We start from the raw sequence: 20,495 nt of genomic DNA on the forward strand, positions 1-20,495 counted from the left end.
CAAGATTTGATTTGGCACCGGTGCACAGAGAAGCTGAGCTTTCAGCATCAGGGGGAGGGGCCCAACAGTGCCCAAGATGGATTTTTGTAGGAAGGATGAAGTCTTAGAGTCAGAATTAACTTGATTTAAGGAAAATAAATTTAGCAAACTAAGATTCATACCCAGTATATTTGATTGTGTAGCTCCCTCTTTCTTACCTCTCCTCTCTTAAATGTGGATTACTGGGGCTTCCCTGGTATCGCAGTAGTTAATAATCTGCCTGCCAATGCAGCAGGCATGGGTTTGAGCCCTGGTCCAGGAAGATCCCACGTGTCGCAGAGCAATTAAGCCCGTGCGCCACAACTACTGACCCTGCGCTCTAGAGCCCGCAAGCCACAACTACCAAGCCCGCGCACCTAGAGCCTGTGCTCTGCAACAAGAGAAGCCACGGCAATGAGAAGCCCGCACACCGCAACAAAGAGTAGCCCCCGCTCACCGCAACTAGAGAAAGCCCGAGAGCAGCAACGAAGACCCAACGCAGCCAAAAATAAAAATAAATTTATTTTTTAAGTGGATTATCATTTGTATAAGCTATAATATATATATACATATTTTTCCCCATATACCCCCTCTCCTCACACACTCATAGCCTCCCCTACTCTCCACATCCCACACAAGTGTGGTATGTTTGTTACAATGGACAAACCACATTGACTCATCATTATCACCCAAAGGCCATCTTTACTCTTGATGTACATTCTATGGGTTTTGACAAATGTATAATGACATGTATCCACCACTGCAGTATCATACAGAATAGTCTCACTGCCTTAAAGCTCCTCTGTGCTCTGCCTGTTCATCCCTCCCCTCCCCCACTGCCCCACAACCATTCATCTTTTTACTGTTTCCATAGTTTTGCCTTTTGCATAATGTTATATAGTTGGAATTATACAGTATGTAGCCTTTCAGATCGACTTCTTTCACTTCGTAATATATATGTCTTTTCACGGTTCTATAGCTCATTTCTTTCTAGTGCTAAATAAATATCTCATTGTCTAAATGTACCCACGTTTATTTATCCATTCACCTCCTGAAGAACATCTTGGTTGGTTCAAGTCTTGGCAATTATGAATAAAGATGTTATAAACATCCAAAAAAAAAAAAAAAGAATGGACCAGGAAAGGTCACAATCCACTCTCAAAATCTAAGACTTTGCCTTAAGAGCAAGAAGTCAGAGCACCTGGTCCTTCAAGAGATATCTGCACCTGGTTGTGGGCTTGTCGAATTCCCTCATGCAAAAAGACTGGAAGCCACAGTCTGAACCACACTAACTAGAACTTATAGTTCCTGTATAGATTATTATATTTAAGTATACGGCCTATTATACATAGGTCTGTCATTCTCAGTCTTTTTCTGATTCAATATCCCTTATGTTTGTTATGAAATATATAAGGAACAGTCTGCTTTCCAAATAACTGGGTCATGATTCTGGAGCAGAGAACAAACAGTCAAGGTACATATCCACTTTTTTGAATGGATCAATACTTAAGATTACATGTGCTGGGACTTCCCTGGTGGCGCAGTGGTTAAGAATCCTCCTGCCAATGCAGAGGACACAGGTTTGAGCCCTGGTCGGGGAAGATCCCACATGCCGTGGAGTGGCTGGGCCCCTGTGCCACAACTACTGAACCTGCACTCTGGAGCCCACGAGCCACAACTACTGAGCCCACGTGCCACAACTACTAAAGCCCACGCACCTGGAGCCCGTCCTCCGCAGCAAGAGAAACCACCGCAGTGAGAAGCCCGTGCTCGGCAACGAGGAGTGGCCCCCCCTCGTCACAACTTGGAAAAGCCCACGCGCAGCAACGAAGACCCAATGCAGCCAAAAATAAATTAATTAATTTTTAAAAACCCAACAACTCACTTAAGATTACATGTGCCACAGAAGTTTTTGGGTTTTTTTTTTAATAAATTTATTTTATTTATTTATTTTTGGCTGCATTGGGTCTTCATTGTTGTGCACGGGCTTTCTCTAGTTGCGGCGAGTGGGGGGCTACTCTTTGTTGCGGTGCACGGGCTTCTCACTGCAGTGGCTTCTCGTTGCACAGCAGGGGCTCTAGGCGCGCGGGCTTCAGTAGTTGTGGCTCACAGGCTCAGTAGTTGTGGCTTGTGGGCTCTAGCGCACAGGCTCAGTAGTTGTGGCACACGGATTTAGTTGCTCCGCAGCATGTGGGATCTTCCCGGACTAGGGCTCAAACCCGTGTCCCTTGCATTGTCAGGCGGATTCTTAACCACTGCGCCACCAGGGAAGGCCCAGATGTTTGTTTTTTAATGCTCCTTTTTATTAAGACATGAACCTGGTCATACAGCGTACCAAAATGACAACATCTTAAGAAACTTACTTTGTAAATGGAGAGGAGCTTATGAAGACACCTGCTACCACCAGAATCACAAAGACCCATGTCAGTAGGAGCATCCAGTGAGGATACAAAATTGCATTATTATGGTAAACTGAATATTATAAGAGCACTTAGTTCTGCAAGATTCAAGCCTGCAGTGCAAATAGCTTCTCTGATTTAAAAAAAAAAAAAAAAACTGACAAGAATGTTTAATTATATCTGGAGAGCAACCATTTTCACAGATATAACCCATGGAAAAGGGAAGTTTATTTCAATTAAAACTAGAAGAGATGCCGTAAGAAGGTGAAAGAGAACAAGAAATCCAAAGCTTGAATTGGACATGAAATCCTTGTTCAAGTTTAGAAGGCTTTCCTCTGCACTGACTGGCCAAAGGGCAACTGTGCAAGTGAGCTAACAGTGGTCAGAAGTTCAACCAGCCCCAGGCTCCATACAGCAGGACTCTAAAAGGGCTTTACCCTGTTGATAATGGCTTGAAAAAGCCTGGGGGTTTAAACGGATTTGAAACTACCAAGGCTAAGGAGGACTAAACATCAACAAAAAGAAAAAGAAAACAAAAAAAGTTATCTAAAATTCATAGGTAAATGGCTATTCTAAATGCCAGTAATGAATTTACTTACCATGTGTCAAATGCAAATGAAGCAGTACAGATATCCTTTAGTTAAACTACATTCTTTTAGGAGCTAAGGAGCCTCCCTATCTCTGCTTAATTCTAATAATCTCACTTCTAAATCGGAGTGCTGCTCCTAAACAAGACACTAGTCTCGCTGGGATGGACACTTCTTGAAGTGGTATAGACCACACTTAACTTTCTGGTCAATTCTCATTTTAATCTTATTCCTGAATTAGAGTTTTCATATTTTAACTGAGCTTACACCTCTCCAGGGAGTAAGCTGTTTCACCAATGTCCCAAATTTCCCACCTCCTGCAAGTTCCCTAAAAAATGTTAAATGCATTTTCCACAGGTTGTTTTAGGTATTTTACAACAAAAACTTGATCCCATTCACTCTAGCTCCCCCACCCATCACTTGATAGTGTTTTTTGGTTTGTTTTGTTTTTGTCGTTCTAAGATTCTGATTCTTAGGAATCAGTGTAAATTTGCCTATTGTTTTCATAAACACTGAGTTATATTCTTTATAGTGCTTGCTGTGGTCTTTGTTAACTGGCAGATGAGTTGATCTATTTCAGGCATCCTGTTATCTACTCTCTGGGGGGTTTATTTTAAAGTAAAAGATAATGCAGTCAGAAACTTTAAAAGATAACAGCATGGGATCAGGATATTCTGCAAGCATTGTTTAATTTAGTCCAGTAATAATGATGACGATGGCCTCTCACCTTCTGAGATGGCCCACATTCTGTCTATGGAGTGTGTCTCTCTAAATAAATCCACTTCTTACCTATCACTTTGTCTCTCACTGAATTCTTTCTGTGATGAGACATCAAGAACCTGAGCTTCATTAAGTCCTGAGACCAGGAACTAAGGTTCCCACCCAGATGGGGGATGGCAACTTCAGGCTGAGCACAAGATTCCTGGAACACCATCCTGTTACCTCACCACCAGCCAATCAGAAAAAAGTCATGCACCCTGCAGCCCTCACCCCAAATTTTGCCTATAAAAACTTCTCCCTGAAAACCATCAGGGAGTTGGGGGTTTTGAGCATGAACCCCAAGGCCAAGGGCCCATTCTCCTTGCTTGGCCCTGCAATAAACATTTCTCTGCTCAGAAACAAAAAGATGATGATGATGATAATAAAAGCTAAAGTGGATGAATTTTATTAGTGTGCCAGACACTCTTTTAAGCACTTTAACTCAGTGTTCCTCAAAACAAACATCTGAGATAGGTACTTGAATCATCCCATTTTACCAGATGTGGGAACTGAAGGAATGTGGTTGGGTCACATAGCAAGGAAATGTCGGAACCAGTATTCACACTCGGGTAGTCAGGTTCCAAAGTCTGTGATATTAAATATTATGCTATATATTCTGACTGTCCTTTGCTTAAATATGAAATGGGCATAAAATGTTAGTGACTCGACTAAAACAGTTTTCTAAATTTCTACTTTCGAAGCTTGGGTCTTTGTAATTTGGCAACTTTGATTTTGCTTCAAAAGAATTTACACATTTCCAAAATTACTTTTCTCCTTAATTCACCCACTGCAAGTCCTGTGGGCCTCCTTTAATACAGATGTTCAGAATCTCCATTTCCTAGTAGGGCAATAGGTGTATTGAAAGGACAGTACTGTTGCTCCCCTTCAAACTGATTGACCCAGGCGCCAGGAATAGAATTTGCTCCGCTTCCAGGATGCAGGTGCAAGGGCAGTCTGGGGGATGGTCAAGGTCCACTCTCATTCCCAGCTGCCTCTCCGGATCCCCTCCCTAGCGGCCGCCCCCCTGAAGCAGTAGAGAGGAGACAGGTCAGAGTCGACGCACCAGTGGCGGTTGATAAGCAGCTGCAGGCACAGCCAGTATGCATCTGCGGCCCAAAATCCAGGGCCTCTGAGCAAGAAGGTTCAGGTTGTGAAGACATATTTACATACACTGTCCGCTGTGAGGATGCCTCCCCACCTTCCTCATCCTGCCTCAAAAGAGAGAAAAAGTGAGCTTCCAGAAAACAAACGTGCTCTCTCCTCTGCCCGACTTGTTTACACTTCCGATTAGTCAACTTTGGGGAATTTCCACTTGGTGGAATTTTACTATCACTGCAGCATATCTCTGAAAATTTCTTTTTTCGTAAGCTTCTAGTTTTTTATGTGTAGACTCAAGGATATGGAAAGACTGCTGACACACTGCATTGTGGACCCACAAATTGTGAGAGACAGACTTCGGCTTTGAGACTTGCCAAGCCACAGGGGTAAGGTCAATCACAAAACAGATCCAGGCTTCACCCGTGAGTTGCTAAATGCGGAGCTATGCGAAGGTTACCACTGCTTAACTGTCACAAAAGTCATATCTGTGCCCACCAGCATACCCAGGCCCTGCCACAGTACTGACACATAGTAGATGCTCAAAGAACTGTGGAGTGGAAGAGTAAATAAACGGATGCAAACCTGACAATCGTGCTCTCACCAGTTAGGCAAACCAGCTCAGAAAGCAAGAGCATTTTTTTCTCTCTTCATGAAAATATTCAAGAAGAAAAACTATACATACAACTTTCTATATATGAACACAGTCCTTAAAACATATGTTCAAAAATTATCAGTAAAAATATTTTATAATCGCATAATCTTTATTAACATATCTGGCGAAAGTACAAAAAATGTTTTGGAACACAAGAGAGTAAAACTTACATGTATAAATGAAACCTACATATATATATATAAAACTTACACATATATATTAAAACTTACATAAGAGTAAAACACAGATATGTGAAAATGGGGGCTAAGTTTTATGATACATAACAAAATTACTCATTGTTCACAAGAATCTTACTGACTCTTCTTTTCCATACCACTTTCCCCAAAAGCTTAGATACGCAAACAACTTAGATGGCAATGCATAACTTAGATATGCAAATATACAACGCATCTATTGTTTTCATTTCCGTTCTTCACCATGTATTTTGTGCCTTCAACACAATAATTTCTTTATTATCCAAGTTCCTATTCCCCCCCAAAAAATTTACATTTTTATGGTACTTTCCAATCAGAAATACTTTCACATATGTTACTTATTCTACCTTTAAAAGTGTCCTATTGAGTAACTAGAGAAGCTATTAAAATGACTCTTCATTGTAATATTCCCATTTTAGTGATAAGGAAATCAAGGTCAAGTAGAAAGGAATTACTCCAAATCTCAGAGCCTGAAAGTGACAGAGCTAAGAGTGGGACACAGCCTTATAGAAGCCCAATGCTCTGTGCACTAAAATGCTCTGTACACAGACCTCCAAAGAATCCAAAGAATCCTTCTGCTCTCTCTGAAGCAGATCGCTGCTAAATCCTTCACCTCATGTACTCCCCAAGTACTTAAATACGAATTTAGATAAAGAGGCAAAAATAGATCAAGACTATACAGCACTCTGCCTCAAAGAAGCAGGGTGTTGGGCAAATTATTACAAACTTCACCATTCAGGAGTCACAGCTAACACACCTGATGAAGGTATAATAAGGGGTAAAAAAAGAGTCATAGAGAAAACAGGCAACACACAGAGAAGAAAATAATAATTCATTAAGTTCTTTAAGATAACAAAGGTGTGTGAAAGCAAACCTCCAGTGACAGAAGGAAGCATGCTGAACAAACAGCAGTCAACAACCTTCCTCCCTAACCACTGCTTTCACCCCTAAGTGCCAGGCCAGCTGCTCTGGCCAGAGAAGGGAGGACACTCTAGTCTAAACTGGCACAGCCACATTTGGGCGCCTGATCCTCAGGCACAGCCAGCGGCAGGCCGCCTATCTAACTCAGGCCCGGGAGATAAATCTCTCACCGTGAGAGGGGGAGGCTAGGCAAACAGCTGCTACTTCTCTACACTTCATTCATTATTCAGTACCTTCTCACAGCAACTCTGTCCAACATCCCATGTTTTCAGATATGTATTATAAAGTCAGGCAGCAAGAGGTGAGAAGATCAAAACTATAAACAAGTTCACCTTCACCTCCTGCGTTTTTCAAAATTTGTTTCCAAAATGAAGAGTTAACTAGGTTTTATTTCTCTGTGTAAATTAGTATCATTTACCATGGTAGCTTACCCTTTGGCATCTATTAAAAACAAACAAATGCATACATGCAAACACCTGTTCACGCACATATATATGTAAATAAATCCTGCAGGATAACTAAAAAAAACAAGCAATTATCTAAAATGGTCTCTTTCTGGGAATTCCCTGGTGGCCAGTGGTTAGGACTCTGAGCTTCCATTGCAGGGGGCACGGGTTCGATCCCTGGTCAGGGAACTAAGATCCGGCAAGCCACACGGCGAGGCCAAAAATAAATAAATAAATAAAATGATCTCTTTCATTCACAGACACACAACTTATTATCACCTCATACTTGGAACACTGTTCTAATCAAAGCCAGTCAAGTCAGGTTTGCCTTTGGAAACACTGGTTTTAGAACTTCAGAGTACAAACTAAAATAATTTTTTAAAACCTTAAGTAATAACTATCTATATAAATAACCACTAAGCAAAAACAATGCATATGTTTTAATAACAGTGACCAAATAAATCAAAATCTCAAGTTTGACCTCAAGTTCTTTCAAGCTATATGACTTTGGGCAAGTTATAGCAAATTAAGAGGCATTTGTTTCAAAGGTCCCTTTTAACACTCAAAATTCTGTCAAATTTTAATGTTGGACTTATTCAATACTGAGGCAAAGAGAATACAACCATGAAAATAATAAAATGCATGCTTTAAAGCAGGGCTTAAAGACCAAAAAAGAAACACTCCCTAAATGATGAACAGCTGATCGGCAATGCACACAAACCTGCCACAATCTGATGGCCTCCTTCCTCTCTTCCTCCTTCACCTCCTTCCCCTTAGAGACTAAGGCTCAGACCACCGCGTCTTCCTGATGTTACCACCTACTGGTTCAGAGCAGGGAACTATCTGCTCCACCTATCTTTTCCCCACCACCTCCTTTCACCCCCGCTCAGAAGGAGTATAAATACACACACAGGTGCACCCCTCTCTGCTTTCACTGCTCACGACTTATTTAATTCTATCTCAAGTAACCACACTGTGGTTTGGCTGCTTTTCCAGAACCTATCCCTCTATCTGTTGACAACTGATAGTTTCATCCACAGTCCCCTCACCCCCATCAGTCCACACGACCTGGTTGGGGGATCTAGGGCTGAACCCAGAATGCTAGTAAACTAAGCCAATCAGCCTACTTCTCCTCAGGAGCTGGAGATATGATTCACCGAATCCAAGGCCAGTGAATCGCAGGGCCTTTTCAGGTGCCCAGCACATAGTGCACATTTTCCTAAAGGACCAGAATCTGGAAGCTGCCGAAACCACCTCGCCTCTACAAGAAGCCTAAGACCGAAGTTCTGGAGCACACCAAAGCTAAGTTGAGCAGGCAGAGAAAGGTCACATCCCAGTGGAATTATGTGAACTCCTAAGTAAAGCTCCACCTGAACTATCAGTTAGGAGAGACAATAAATTCCCCTTTTGTTGCAACCAGTCTAGGCTGCATTTTCTGCCACTAAGTAACCAAAAAAATGTCTTATTGCTACATCTGTGTATATATTCAATAATGAATCTTGGCTCTACTAGTCCCTCACACTGTCACCTGAGGCAAGTTAATACTTAACCTCTCTAGGCCACAGTTTGCAAAATGGAAATGATGCTGATCTTAAAGGATTATGGTGAGGATTTTAAATTCCATAAAACACCGATCATAAGGCCTGGCAGGTTGTAGGCACTCAGTAAATGGCAGTTCCTATTGTTGTTTGGGCAACTGCTTTTTGCTATGTCCTCTAATGTGTGAGGGAATAAATGAACCTAATTTTTGCTGACAAGTAGAATTAGTACAAACAGCAAGAATTTGGTGTAAAACTAGAAAAGGTAACAAATCAGAGACTTTAGACTTTAAAGTTCTTCAAGATGTATGGAAGTACCTTTGAGAGTTTCTCTCCATCACTAAGTTCTCTAACACTGATCTGTCCACAATTAAACCTCTTCCTTTGAACACTAATGTCTAAATCAAGTAAAGGTGGAAGCCACTGATTTGTATTCATTAATCCAGTAACTATATTTTGTGTATTTAAAACAATACAGGTTAAGCAGACTTTCACTTACAGTATCAAACATGTAGAGAATTCTGCTGTGCACTGTATTTGTGTTCATTAATCCAGTAACTATATTTTGTGTATTTAAAACAATACAGGTTAAGCAGATTTTCACTTATATTATCAAACATGTAGAGAATTCTGCTGTGCACTGCCCCAAACTCCATCTCCTGATATCACAATACAACCATTATGGGTTAACATTAATTTATATCTCTTGTTTTCAATTAATTTCTGCCATAACCATGTCATTATGCCGGTATTTTCTGAGTCACTAGTGAATGGCAAAAACAAATAGAGCAATCGTGATTTAATCAGAGACTTCACTGTTCAAACAGCCAGCAAAAGTAGACACATTTAGAATAGTAAATGGATAACAAAACACACTTACAGGCTCATTAATAAGAAGGCAATTAGGTCTTCTGGGAAAATTCATTTTCTCAAAGAATGCTAAAGCAAGCTACAAAATGCAAGTAAAACTGTGTTTTGATATGAACAGTGTACACTGTCTATTACATCATAATTTTTCTCTGGAGAAAACTGACGAGAATCTCTGTTCTTAAATATGAGCACAAAGGATAGTAAAAAGAACACCAGTGATATTTAATGCATTCTACCTAACTCCCCATTCATTAAATTTGACTGTCCTATAAATGAGCTCCTTATTACAAAAATCCTTAAAATACACTTCGAAGAGAAAGAGAAATATAAAACAAGAAACTGCAGTTACTAGTTAAAAAAAGAGGGAATTATCGTTTTCCATATCAACATGTCAATATGCAAAGTAAAAATGATTGGCATATATCATGTTTGGTTCCTCAGATGATATGTTTACCTTTAAATATTCTTATATAATATGTTCACAACTAAAAGTACTTAGCCTTATTTTTATTCTCTCATGAAATATTTTTTTCAAAATTGTCTGAGTATTCTTTTTTAAAACCTGAACAGTATTGCTGTTTTGATGCATCTGGGGTGTTAAATTATAATTCAGTAAATTCTGATCAGAAATATAATTCCAGGGAAATCTGTTTCATGTTGTAATTAATCCTTTCACAGTACTCTTACAACTCTACAGTAAAGAGCATGTGGCAAATCTTTTCAAGCTGATCTTTCTTTGTCCTAGAGCAGTGTTTCTCAAAAATTAAATGTTCAAGCAAATCACCTGGGGATTTTATTAAAAGGCAGATTCTGAGTCAGTAGGTCTGGGGTGGGCTCTGATATGTGGTTACAAGATCATCGCAAGTTCCCAGGTGATGCTGATGCTGCTGGTCCAGGGACCATAATTCAAGCAAGCAAAATTCTAGGGCATCTTACCACTGATGAATCCAATGACCATGAAGCAATCAGCCATCAGCCTTTAAATGGGCAATGAGGGCATTAGAAAGTCTTCCTCTCTCTACTCTTGAATTTGCTGGACGACCTAAGTCGAATCACATCAAGGAGCTGAGGCCAGTCTGCCACTTAAGCAGCTGCTAGCACCCTACCGTCCACCAAGGACTAGGGGAATTTCTGTAGCTGATCGGCTGCTGCCCTGGACTGGGTTTGGAGAATCAGCCTACAAGCAGCCGGTTAAGGCACAGGCTGCATTTGGAAGAGTTTATATAAATAGATACCAATCTATTGGAATGAGGTTTCTTATTTTCTCCTTTAAAGTACAGTACAGTGCAGTATACTATATACTATATAGTTCATAATTTTCCATTTCAGTTTCTTCATCTATGAAGCTGACAAAATAATTCTCTACTTTGAATACTCTATCTAGAATATAAGTATAGGAGTTTGATCCCATCTGTAGATATTCTTGGTTTCCTTCTCACTCGAACCTTTGGACAATGATGTTCTATCATTGTTAAGATATGTGTGTGTGTGAATACACATATTTACATCTTTCAATTTTCTCAACAAAATAAATGCAAACAGTAACTCTAGACACTATTTTATTTGGATTTGTTTCTGAGCTCTTCTTTAGAAAATAATTCCTAGAATGACACCTGTAAAAGGATTCAGCTAGCACGGCTCTGTTCATCATTTTTATTAACAGAGCTCTATCTACAATCGTATAAAGTGGAAACATGGATTATTTCATTCAGGACCACTTAATTTGCTCCTACAACAATTGTAAGTGACAAAATAAGCCGCTTGTAATTTTTATGGATTACCAAAACACAGAGGAGAATGCCAAAAAACTCAACCATAGTTAAGTGGGGAAATGGCAGTGTTCCACAACAGGATTGATGTGATCCTTACATCCCAAGCCCAATGTTTCCCAGGAGCTCAACAATCTGCAAAACCACACAAAACTTTTTTAATTATGTAAGTTCAGTTTTTATTACTAAAATACTAACTACAAATCAAAAGAATTCCCATAAGAATACTGCAGGAAAATAAACATACCTTTCCCAACAGAATTTTCATGGAATTAATAAAACCTTTTACATGGAACTATGTTTAAGAGCATTTCTCATAAAAACACAATTTCCACTAAGACGGAATTTGAAGTTTGTAAACCATCTACCTCCAGACTTCTCATTGACATCACACATTAAAACATAACTTTTAAAGTTTTCCAAAGCCCAGATGTATGTCACTATCTCAAAATAACAGGCAATGTGGCACTCAAATTTTTTCTAACCCCATTTACAAAAAGGAACTCATGGGCTTCCCTGGTGGCGCAGTGGTTGAGAGTCTGCCTGCCGACGCAGGGGACACGGGTTCGTGCCCTGGTCCGGGAAGATCCCACATACCGCGGAGCGGCTGGGCCCATGAGCCATGGCTGCTGAGCCTGCGCGTCCAGAGCCTGTGCTCTGCAACGGTAGAGGCCGCAACAGTGAGAGGCCCGCGTACCGCAAAAAGAAAAAAAAAAAAAAGAAAAGGAACTCAAAGTCTCTCTTGCATTGAGAGATATATAAGCACAAACAAATACTCTGTGACATTAAAAGATTATTTCATGGATTTACAAATTTATTTCTACCTTCAATTGAAATAAAAAATTAGCTTGATTGATGTACTTACTTTGTTATCAAATACCCATTTAAGATATCATGAATTGACAAAATACCATTATTCAGAACTATGACAAACAGCATGAGTTTTGATGAAAGAAAAACAAGTCATGTTCAAAAGCAATTATAACGTTTTTAGGCAAAAAAGAAACACCATTTGATAAAGGAACACAAACCAGACACATATGATCAAAGGGTAAAGTCTGAGAGGAATACACAGAGGGAAGTTTTTACATCCACAGAATAAGAAATGAATGTGTTCGGGCAAAGGCAAAGGCTGATTCCAATAAACAAATCAAAAATAGGGCTTTTTTCCCTCTTTAGAAAATTAAAGATCAAACACACACACACACACACACACACACACACACACACACACACACACACGATCCCAGTGCTTTGTTTTGTCTTTAAGAACAATCTGTAAACTCCCTTGATGTTTCCTGCTCTCAGTCTTCCAACAATCCTCTTCCTGCCCTGCGTGAAGAGCAAGTAGGGGAAATAGGAAGAGCACAAGGCAGAGGAGGACAGCATTTTCCATGCCTCAGAGAAGCAGATCCATATTTAGCATGACTTACACTGTCTTTAACACCATCTTGAGCAGACCTAGAACACAGCACTTCAAAAGCATTAGTAGGCAACAACCTAGTTTCTCTATATAGGACCATATCACATGAATTAAATGTTTGATAAAGGCCATAAAAACGTGTAGTAAACCATCACTGCCTAAAATATGAGATTAGGTGGGAGGACTGGCGTTTGCTCTGATTAATGGTTGAGTCATATTTCCAGTTTCTAAGAACATGATCAGCACCAAAAGGTATCTGGTGAAAACAAAAAGGCTGTGATTTTGTGTATCTGCATGTGGGGCTTTGTTGTTGCTAGAGGGGAGTGGGAAGGAGTGTGGGAGAGGGGCAGAATGGCAGAGGGGTTGATTTATTTTTCAAATTCACATTTATGAATACAAAGAGAAGAGCTGTCAGCAGCACACATGCCAAAGCCCAAATAGCAGCCAGACCTGCCTCTTCCCGTCTGGGTTGGCCAGACACAAAACGACATCTTGCAATGTAGGAAAATCAACAGAGTCAGTTATATGGAGACTGGTGAAAGAAAAACCAGTCCCAGAAATGTCTGGTTACATATTATTAATAGTTTAGAACTTGGAGTTTTAATGAATTGAGGGATCGAGAGATTGTGGCCAATCAAAACCAGAAAACCAACAGGCAAACCTTTAAAAAGCTGTCTCTCTGATGTATCTTCCCAGTAGAGATAATAAGTATAAGAGAAATTTAACTCACATACAGAGACAGCAAAGAGTGAGACACTGGGAAAGTGGCACTGCTTAGATGCGTTGCAAGGTTCTAAGGAATCAAGTAAGTAAATGCTTACAGTGTGACATGCCAGGAACTATATCCAAGGCAGGATCTGGAGTTGCATTTCCAGGCTCACATCATACTAGAGAGACAATAGTCCCTCTCTAGGTCACTGATAAGACTGCATCTAAAAAGCCACATATTTTTCTCCCACTGAGATGAAAAGGGTGAACAGCCAATAGTTAAACAGACAGCTAAAGAAATTGACTAAAAATAAATTTCTTCTATAGTTTGAATACTATGAATGTTAATAGTGACTCTTCCACAGGTTCAGCTCAAGTAAGGATTTACAGAAGGTAAGTAAAAAAAAAAAAAAAAATTAAAGGATAATTTCTCTCAATGTGCTGATAAAATTATGGTCTGGCCAATCTAGGATGTTTATGTTTAACAACAATTAAAAGGAATGAATGGCTGAGTGACACACACACAAATACACACACACACAAACACACACACTCCTGAACAGTCTGTGCTTACCAGGACAGACTAGGGAAGCAAGAAAAGACTGAAGTCAAGGCACTTAGCTACTTTAATATATGATGATAACACCCCAGATAGCTGCATAATGTTTGACAATATACAGTTCCAGCTCATTTAAACTATTTCACACCATCTTCATAAAAAGCATGAGGAAAGGTCAGAACAGGTATTATTATCCCCATTTTACAGATGAGAAAGCTGAGTCTCCAGGTACCTCATCTATGACTGATTTTGTCAGTCATCTGAGTCCTAATACAAAAAACTTTCTCACATTATATCAAGAGATGGCAACTATACAACCCAGTGAATAAACTTCAGCACATCCTTATGCTTCTATGCCTCAGTTTCCCCAGATGTAACACAGATATAACACATTTTTTTAGGTGTTAAGTGAGCCATCAAACTGAAAGAATATAAGTTGAGATTTATAAGAAGCTCTGGAAGTTCAGGTTTTCAAGAGGCTCACCATGTAGCATTTTTACACCTTAACCCCAAAAGCTAAGAAAAAATTCAAAATGATGAAAATGTTCCTAAACTGTGGTTTAAACAAAGCAGACTGGATGAGTACATGATATATCAAAGATCCAACAATCTGCAGTCTTTCAAGTTTTGCTTTCGAGGCTCACCATGTTAGGAAGCACACAATAATATCTAAAAGTGGAAAATGGCCTAATAAGTGTGATTTTAAAACATACTTTAAAGTTCTGAACATGTATTTGTTTTACACTTTTAAAGCATTTTTATTTAAATTTCTCAAAAGAAATAAAAGTTCATCATTTAAAGAATGTAAGAAAAAAAAACAAGAAAGAATACACCTCCAATCTCTGACCCCGTGTCTTTGCAACAAATCTGACTGCCATAAAATCTGATGACAGAAGAATAACAAATGACTTATGCGAAGCAGAAAATGGAAATTTTTACAAAACAAACGTTTAGCTTATGGAGGAAGGCAGATCCACAATCTGAACTGTGGGAATAAAAGACATTCATTTCTGGGCATATGTACAAAACCTGAATGGCAAAATTTTGAGATACAGTCCTGCCACAATTGCATTTGTTAGGACTGCACATTCTTTCACTTAACTATAAAATAAAGTCGAATGTTTTGCTTTGTCAAAAAAGAAAAGCCAGGCTTATTTAGTTAAATTACTTGGAACTGCATGTCTAAGAACATAACTGTTCATTAGAGATATCTGAACTCCAGGGATCAGAAAAGCTCATCTGTACATTCCGCTGGAGGAAATTTAATATTTATTTGCTCATTAAACGGTAAATAACATTTGAAAAGAGAAAAAGAAAAGTTTCTTTATAGATGAGAATATATCCATCAGTTGTTGAGACATTAATAGTTGCAAATTTTGAATACATATAAGTTTAATCATACAATTGGCAGAATTCCAACTTTCAATTAACAAACTACATGCCTTTTCAAGCGTAGGCTCTCCGTGCATGGACAAACACTGTGCAGAAATCAATACCCACTCCAACTTGCCTGCATGTAATGTCTTACATCAAGCACGCTTCCAGTACCAACGGGCATTATATGTCAGACATGCTTGCAGTAATGCTTACTCCAGAAAGAATTAAAATTAGGCTTTCATTGCACATAGCTGTTGTCCTCTGTATACATCACCTGTATACATAACTTTTCCTGTACACGCTGCATTTCATAACCTGCCTGAGTGCACAGCACATGCTGCCATCTGAATTTATCTACCTCCTTTTACAGAGTTCTAAAGGGGGGAAAGAGAACGGAAGGGAAATAAACATTACTCCGGAAAACAACGATTTGAGTTTACTTCCAGGAAACCAGGCAGCCACAACAACGAGAGAAACTGACAGTGCAAAGTTCGTCCGTTCTCCGCGTCCTGTGGCCTCAGCCAGGAGCGCGGCTGTCGCTTCCCCCGTTTTGTCCAGCAGCCCTCGGCCACCTCTGCGTCTCCATCTGCACCGCGCGAACCAAGGAAGCAGATGCGCTCGCCAGCCAAGCTGAGCTGGGTGGGCTGGCCAGAAAAGTTGTCTGGACTGGCGGGAGGCTGACAATCGCCCGGGAGCCTGCTCCCCAGCGTCCACCTGGTGAAACTTCAGAGCCCCCAGAGGAGAGAACGAAAGAAGCAACCGCCAGGAAGGGTCACAGAACTGGAAGGGAACGGAGGACGGCACAGGGAGAAATGGGGTTTCACGGACTTCTCTAAGCGGCTTTACTAGGACCCAAAGGGCTAACTGGCGAGACCGCACCGGATGCCTCCTCTTGGGTTCTCTGGGCGGGCGGCAGTCGTTTGTAGCCCCCATCACGCAGGCCGGCTCCGGGAGGAGCTGGGCCAGCTTCGCGGTGGCTCTGCCGGATGAGCGGGCTCCCCCACCGCGGGTCAGGCTTCCCGGACCCGGCGCCTAGACCTCGCTGCCCAGGACTGCTCGGCGTGGATCTTAGAATCATGTTTCAAAACATCTTACAGGCTCCGCCAACACACACACGGAGCCTACTCCGCGCAGCGCCCTAACCCACAGGGCGAACGCAGGAGCAGCCCCACGCTGGAGAAGGCGACAAGGACTGGGGGAGGGACGGGGAAGTAGTTAGACAATAGTCAGGAGAGGTTATTCCCGGGACAAAAAGCACCTGGCAAAGCGCGCCGAGGTCACTCCCTTCAAGTCTCCACCTTTCTGACAATGGCTTCCCCGGGAATTTTTTTTTGGAACGCTCTAGCGGCGGAGAGCAACAAGCCCGCACTACGAGCAAGAGAGTAGCAGTCCCCAGAGTCGTAACTACTTTTTCCTTCTCTCTTCCCCGGCGCGGTGCAGCCGGCGCCGGACGCCGAGGCTCCCAGTTTCCCAAGAAAAGCACTGTCTCGCGCACTCCCGCACAGCCCTGCCCGCCTGCGCCCGGAGCGATCCTCCGCCGGGAACAATGGGTCGCGACGAGGAAACTTACCTGCCCCCGTGGCGACAAGCCCCGTGCCCCGCGTCCCAGCCGGCACGGAGTCTGGGGACATCTCTCCCTCTGCCCACCCCGGGTCGCGAAAGCTTCCCCGCCTTGCCCCCCGGCCCTAGAGAGGAGCCGGCTCCACCCCTGGCGAGCCCCGGGTCGGGGGCATTCGTCGGAGCTCCGGACGCCTCCTCGGCCACTCACCTGCGGAGAACTGGCCTTGGGCCGACCCCAGGAGAGGCCAAGGGGAGAGGAGCAAGAGCGCCACAAAAGCAGGCAGCGCCGCCGCCACTGTATCCATGTCGACTTTGGGAGAAGTTTCAAGCCGCTTTGCAAAGAGCTGCCGGGGGGTATCGCAGCGAAACCCACAGCTGAGGGGTCGGCCGGGCCCGGCGGGGTGAGGGCGGGGAGTGGACAGCCTCCCGCCCGCACTTTTTCCTGCTCCGCGGTCGCCAAACTACCTCTGGGGCGCCAGCGTTGCCCGAGTCGCCGGCCGGCCGCGGCAGCAGCTCTCCATGCTCGGCAGAGGCTCTCCTGTTAGTCAAGAGTTACTTTGCTCTGGGAGGGATGGGGGCGGAGCCGGGGGTGACGTCGCCCCGCGGGCTCCGGGCGCTTCTGAGGAATGCAGGCTCGGGCGCGGCGCCGCTGCCGCCGCCGCCGCCGCCGCCTCCTGTCGGAGAGACGCGCGCCAACCCCGGCCGCGCGCCCCGCGCTCCGCGCCGCCTTTGTTCGCTGCCCTGGCCCAGCCGCCCGCCGCCGCTCGGGGGCAGCGGGCGCGAAAGGGGACCTGCGCCGTTGTCTGCCCTGTTTCAGAAATCGCAGTTTGAAAAGCGAGAGTTGGGTAAGCAGTGTGGCCGGACCCCAGAGGATGAACGCGGAGAAACCCCGCCGCCCAAGCAGAGGCGCCCCGGGGTTCTGTCCCCAAGGCGGAGGTCCTACCGTATCGGTGGCCGGTAGGAAGAAGGGGAGTGTAGAAGCTCCCAGAGGAAACACCCACCTGCATCGCAAACTCTCTGTTCCCTATTCGTGTAATAAGGAATGAGACACCCCACCCCCGTAGAAAACTTATTGTTCCTTCTTCATATAAAAATAAAACTTGAACCAAAATAAATGTTCGGTAACTTCCCAGTGTGAACAGCTGGCATGTCTCCTTTTTGGTTTGTCATTTGCCGAATATTTGGATTTACTCTCTGCTTCACTGACTTTGCTTGTAGTTCTGAAACCTTCCGGCCTCTTTCTACTTCCCTCCGGAAGAACCTAACAACTGCATCGGGGCTTATTATCCTTGCCTTTCACGAGGGTATGCTGGAGTAGAAAGGCTTTTTGTTTTGATTTTAATATCTAAGAGATATTTAAGACATAAGTATTTAACAAAAGAACTTTACACGGACAATGAAAACAGCAACAAATGATTTCATCCGTTGGAAAATAATGCTATATTATGACAGTAAAGTATTTTACAGTTTGCTGATTCTTCAGAAGCTTGAAGTGGTTTCACCATATGCCACATTTATAATACTTGCTTCTGTGAAGACTGTATAGTGCATACTTTATTCATTTTTGTAAAATAGCGAATAAAATAGATGTGGTCACAGTAGAATAAACAATTTTTATTCAGAATTTTGGTGTCATATATACAATTCCTAGAACAATGGAATCTCTTGATTGACATCTGTCAGTTACTCAGACACCTTTAGCTTTTGTAAATCACGGACAATGTGACATTCAATTTAATATAATATTCACACAATTTCCCAGGACACATATCCCTTTATTCAGATTAAGTATACGCTATTAAAGACCAGGTTGATGGTAGAACTCATTATATATATACACACACATATATATATGTGTATACACATATATATATATACCAATCAGCAAGGAAAATACTTCTTTAAAAATTTGATAAGAACAGATGCTTGATTAAACGTAACTGGCAGTCTTATAGCTGGCTCATTGGCACACTGACTAGCTCAGCATTTGTCAATTCAATTCAGCAATAAGTTCATTCTTCCTTAGGGTGAAATGTAGATTATTTTTTAAGTCATTAACCTATAACTGTTAGCACATCATTGTTCCTATTTCTTTGATTGAAGAATATTCCTAAATCCTAGGTAACAAAAAACTGAAGGACATATATTTTCCTTTTAAAGGACTTAGCAGAACTTTGTAAAACTTAGCAATAATATGTCTCAGGAAAAACAAACACCCCTCCTCCCCCATCCATAAACTAATTAATCTGTTCTATTCCTGACAGAGAGTTCATGACTTGGTAGGTTTGTTTGTTTAAACACACAGAAAGCTTGTTTAAAAATTGACATACAGTGCCAGGGCAAAGTGCGCACAGTTCTAGCTTGCCCATTCCTTGGGTCAACTGACAGAAGATTAATCTCATTTTCTCCATTCAGGAAGTAATAACAATAACAAGTAATGTTTAGAGCGCTTACAATGTGCTAGGCACTGGTTTAAAATACATAATGTCTCGTTGAGACATTAAGATATACAAAGTCCCCTTGAGTTAAGACAACAATCCTATGACATCAGTACAGTTATTACTCTCATTTGACAAATGAGGAAACAAAGTTAGAGATTAAGTAATTTGTCCAACAGCACATATATGAGTAAGAAGTGGGGGAGGGGAAACAAAGAGGGACAAGGAAATCCTCAAATGGAGTCAGCAAACTAGCAAGGATGTCTTCTCACTAAAAATCAAAGCAATGCCACAAAACTTTTGGACAAGTAAATCAGTACTTTTGTCCTTAGTTGTCACTAATGCTGGCCACAATACCTAATGCTGGCCACGGTATATTGAAATCATTTGAGTGGAGAATATATGTTTCTTTCACATAGTACTCGGCAAATATTAGGAATTTACTAGGTCTTTGTTAATTTGAAAGAATGGATGAATGTATCAATTAAACAATAGAAGAGTAAATTTGATATAACAAAAAAAAATTGTCAACATGTGTTCAAAAAAATCACTAAAATGTTTGTATTCTTTAATCTACTAGCTATTCTAAGGAAATAATCTAAAATATGGGAAGTGTTACAGACGCAAAGATATTTATCACTTACAAAAGGGGAAACTGGAAATAATACAAAAGTCCAACCATAGGCAGATTCATGAGCATTATCTGGATTGAATATCTCACAGCCACTAGAAATGAAGGTATTAAAAAAAGAGTAAGCTGCAAAGTGGGAAGATGTTTCTGATAAAATGTTGGGGAAAAAAAAGATCAGAAGACAATACAGATACATCTTCAGTTTGGGAAGATGAAAATGTTCTGGAGATGGATGGTGGTGATGGTTGCACAACAATGTAAAAGTACATAATGCCATGGAACTGTATACTTAAAAATGGTTAAAGTCGTAATTTTTATGTTATGCATGTTTTACTACATTTAAATAATTGGAAGATGAAGTCAACATATACTATGATTACAAATAAGAAAAGAAGAAGGCTGAAAAAAAATCCCGATAAACTATAATATTTATATAATTAGAAGTAAATGTAGAATAGTAACATTTTATAACTGCCCTTCCCTATTTTCCTACCGTTTTTGGTATGTGGTTATAGTATATCTTTTTA

General features: G+C 41.4%; 1 protein-coding gene across 1 annotated transcript in view; it reads right to left on the minus strand.

The window, feature by feature from the left end:
• The window catches only part of PTPRK (protein tyrosine phosphatase receptor type K), a 572,439-nt gene extending 554,919 nt beyond the window's left edge, over positions 1-17,520 (minus strand). The window contains exon 1 of the mRNA XM_029223468.1: positions 17,108-17,520. Within this exon, the coding sequence (XP_029079301.1) occupies positions 17,108-17,204 (97 nt within the window). The 5' untranslated portion in view covers positions 17,205-17,520. The remainder of the gene's footprint in view (positions 1-17,107) is intronic.
• Positions 17,521-20,495: the final 2,975 nt, after the last annotated feature.

This window comes from Monodon monoceros, unplaced genomic scaffold (assembly GCF_005190385.1).
Source record: "Monodon monoceros isolate NGI ecotype Baffin Bay Population unplaced genomic scaffold, NGI_Narwhal_1 Super_Scaffold_15, whole genome shotgun sequence".
Classification (NCBI taxonomy): domain Eukaryota; kingdom Metazoa; phylum Chordata; class Mammalia; order Artiodactyla; family Monodontidae; genus Monodon; species Monodon monoceros.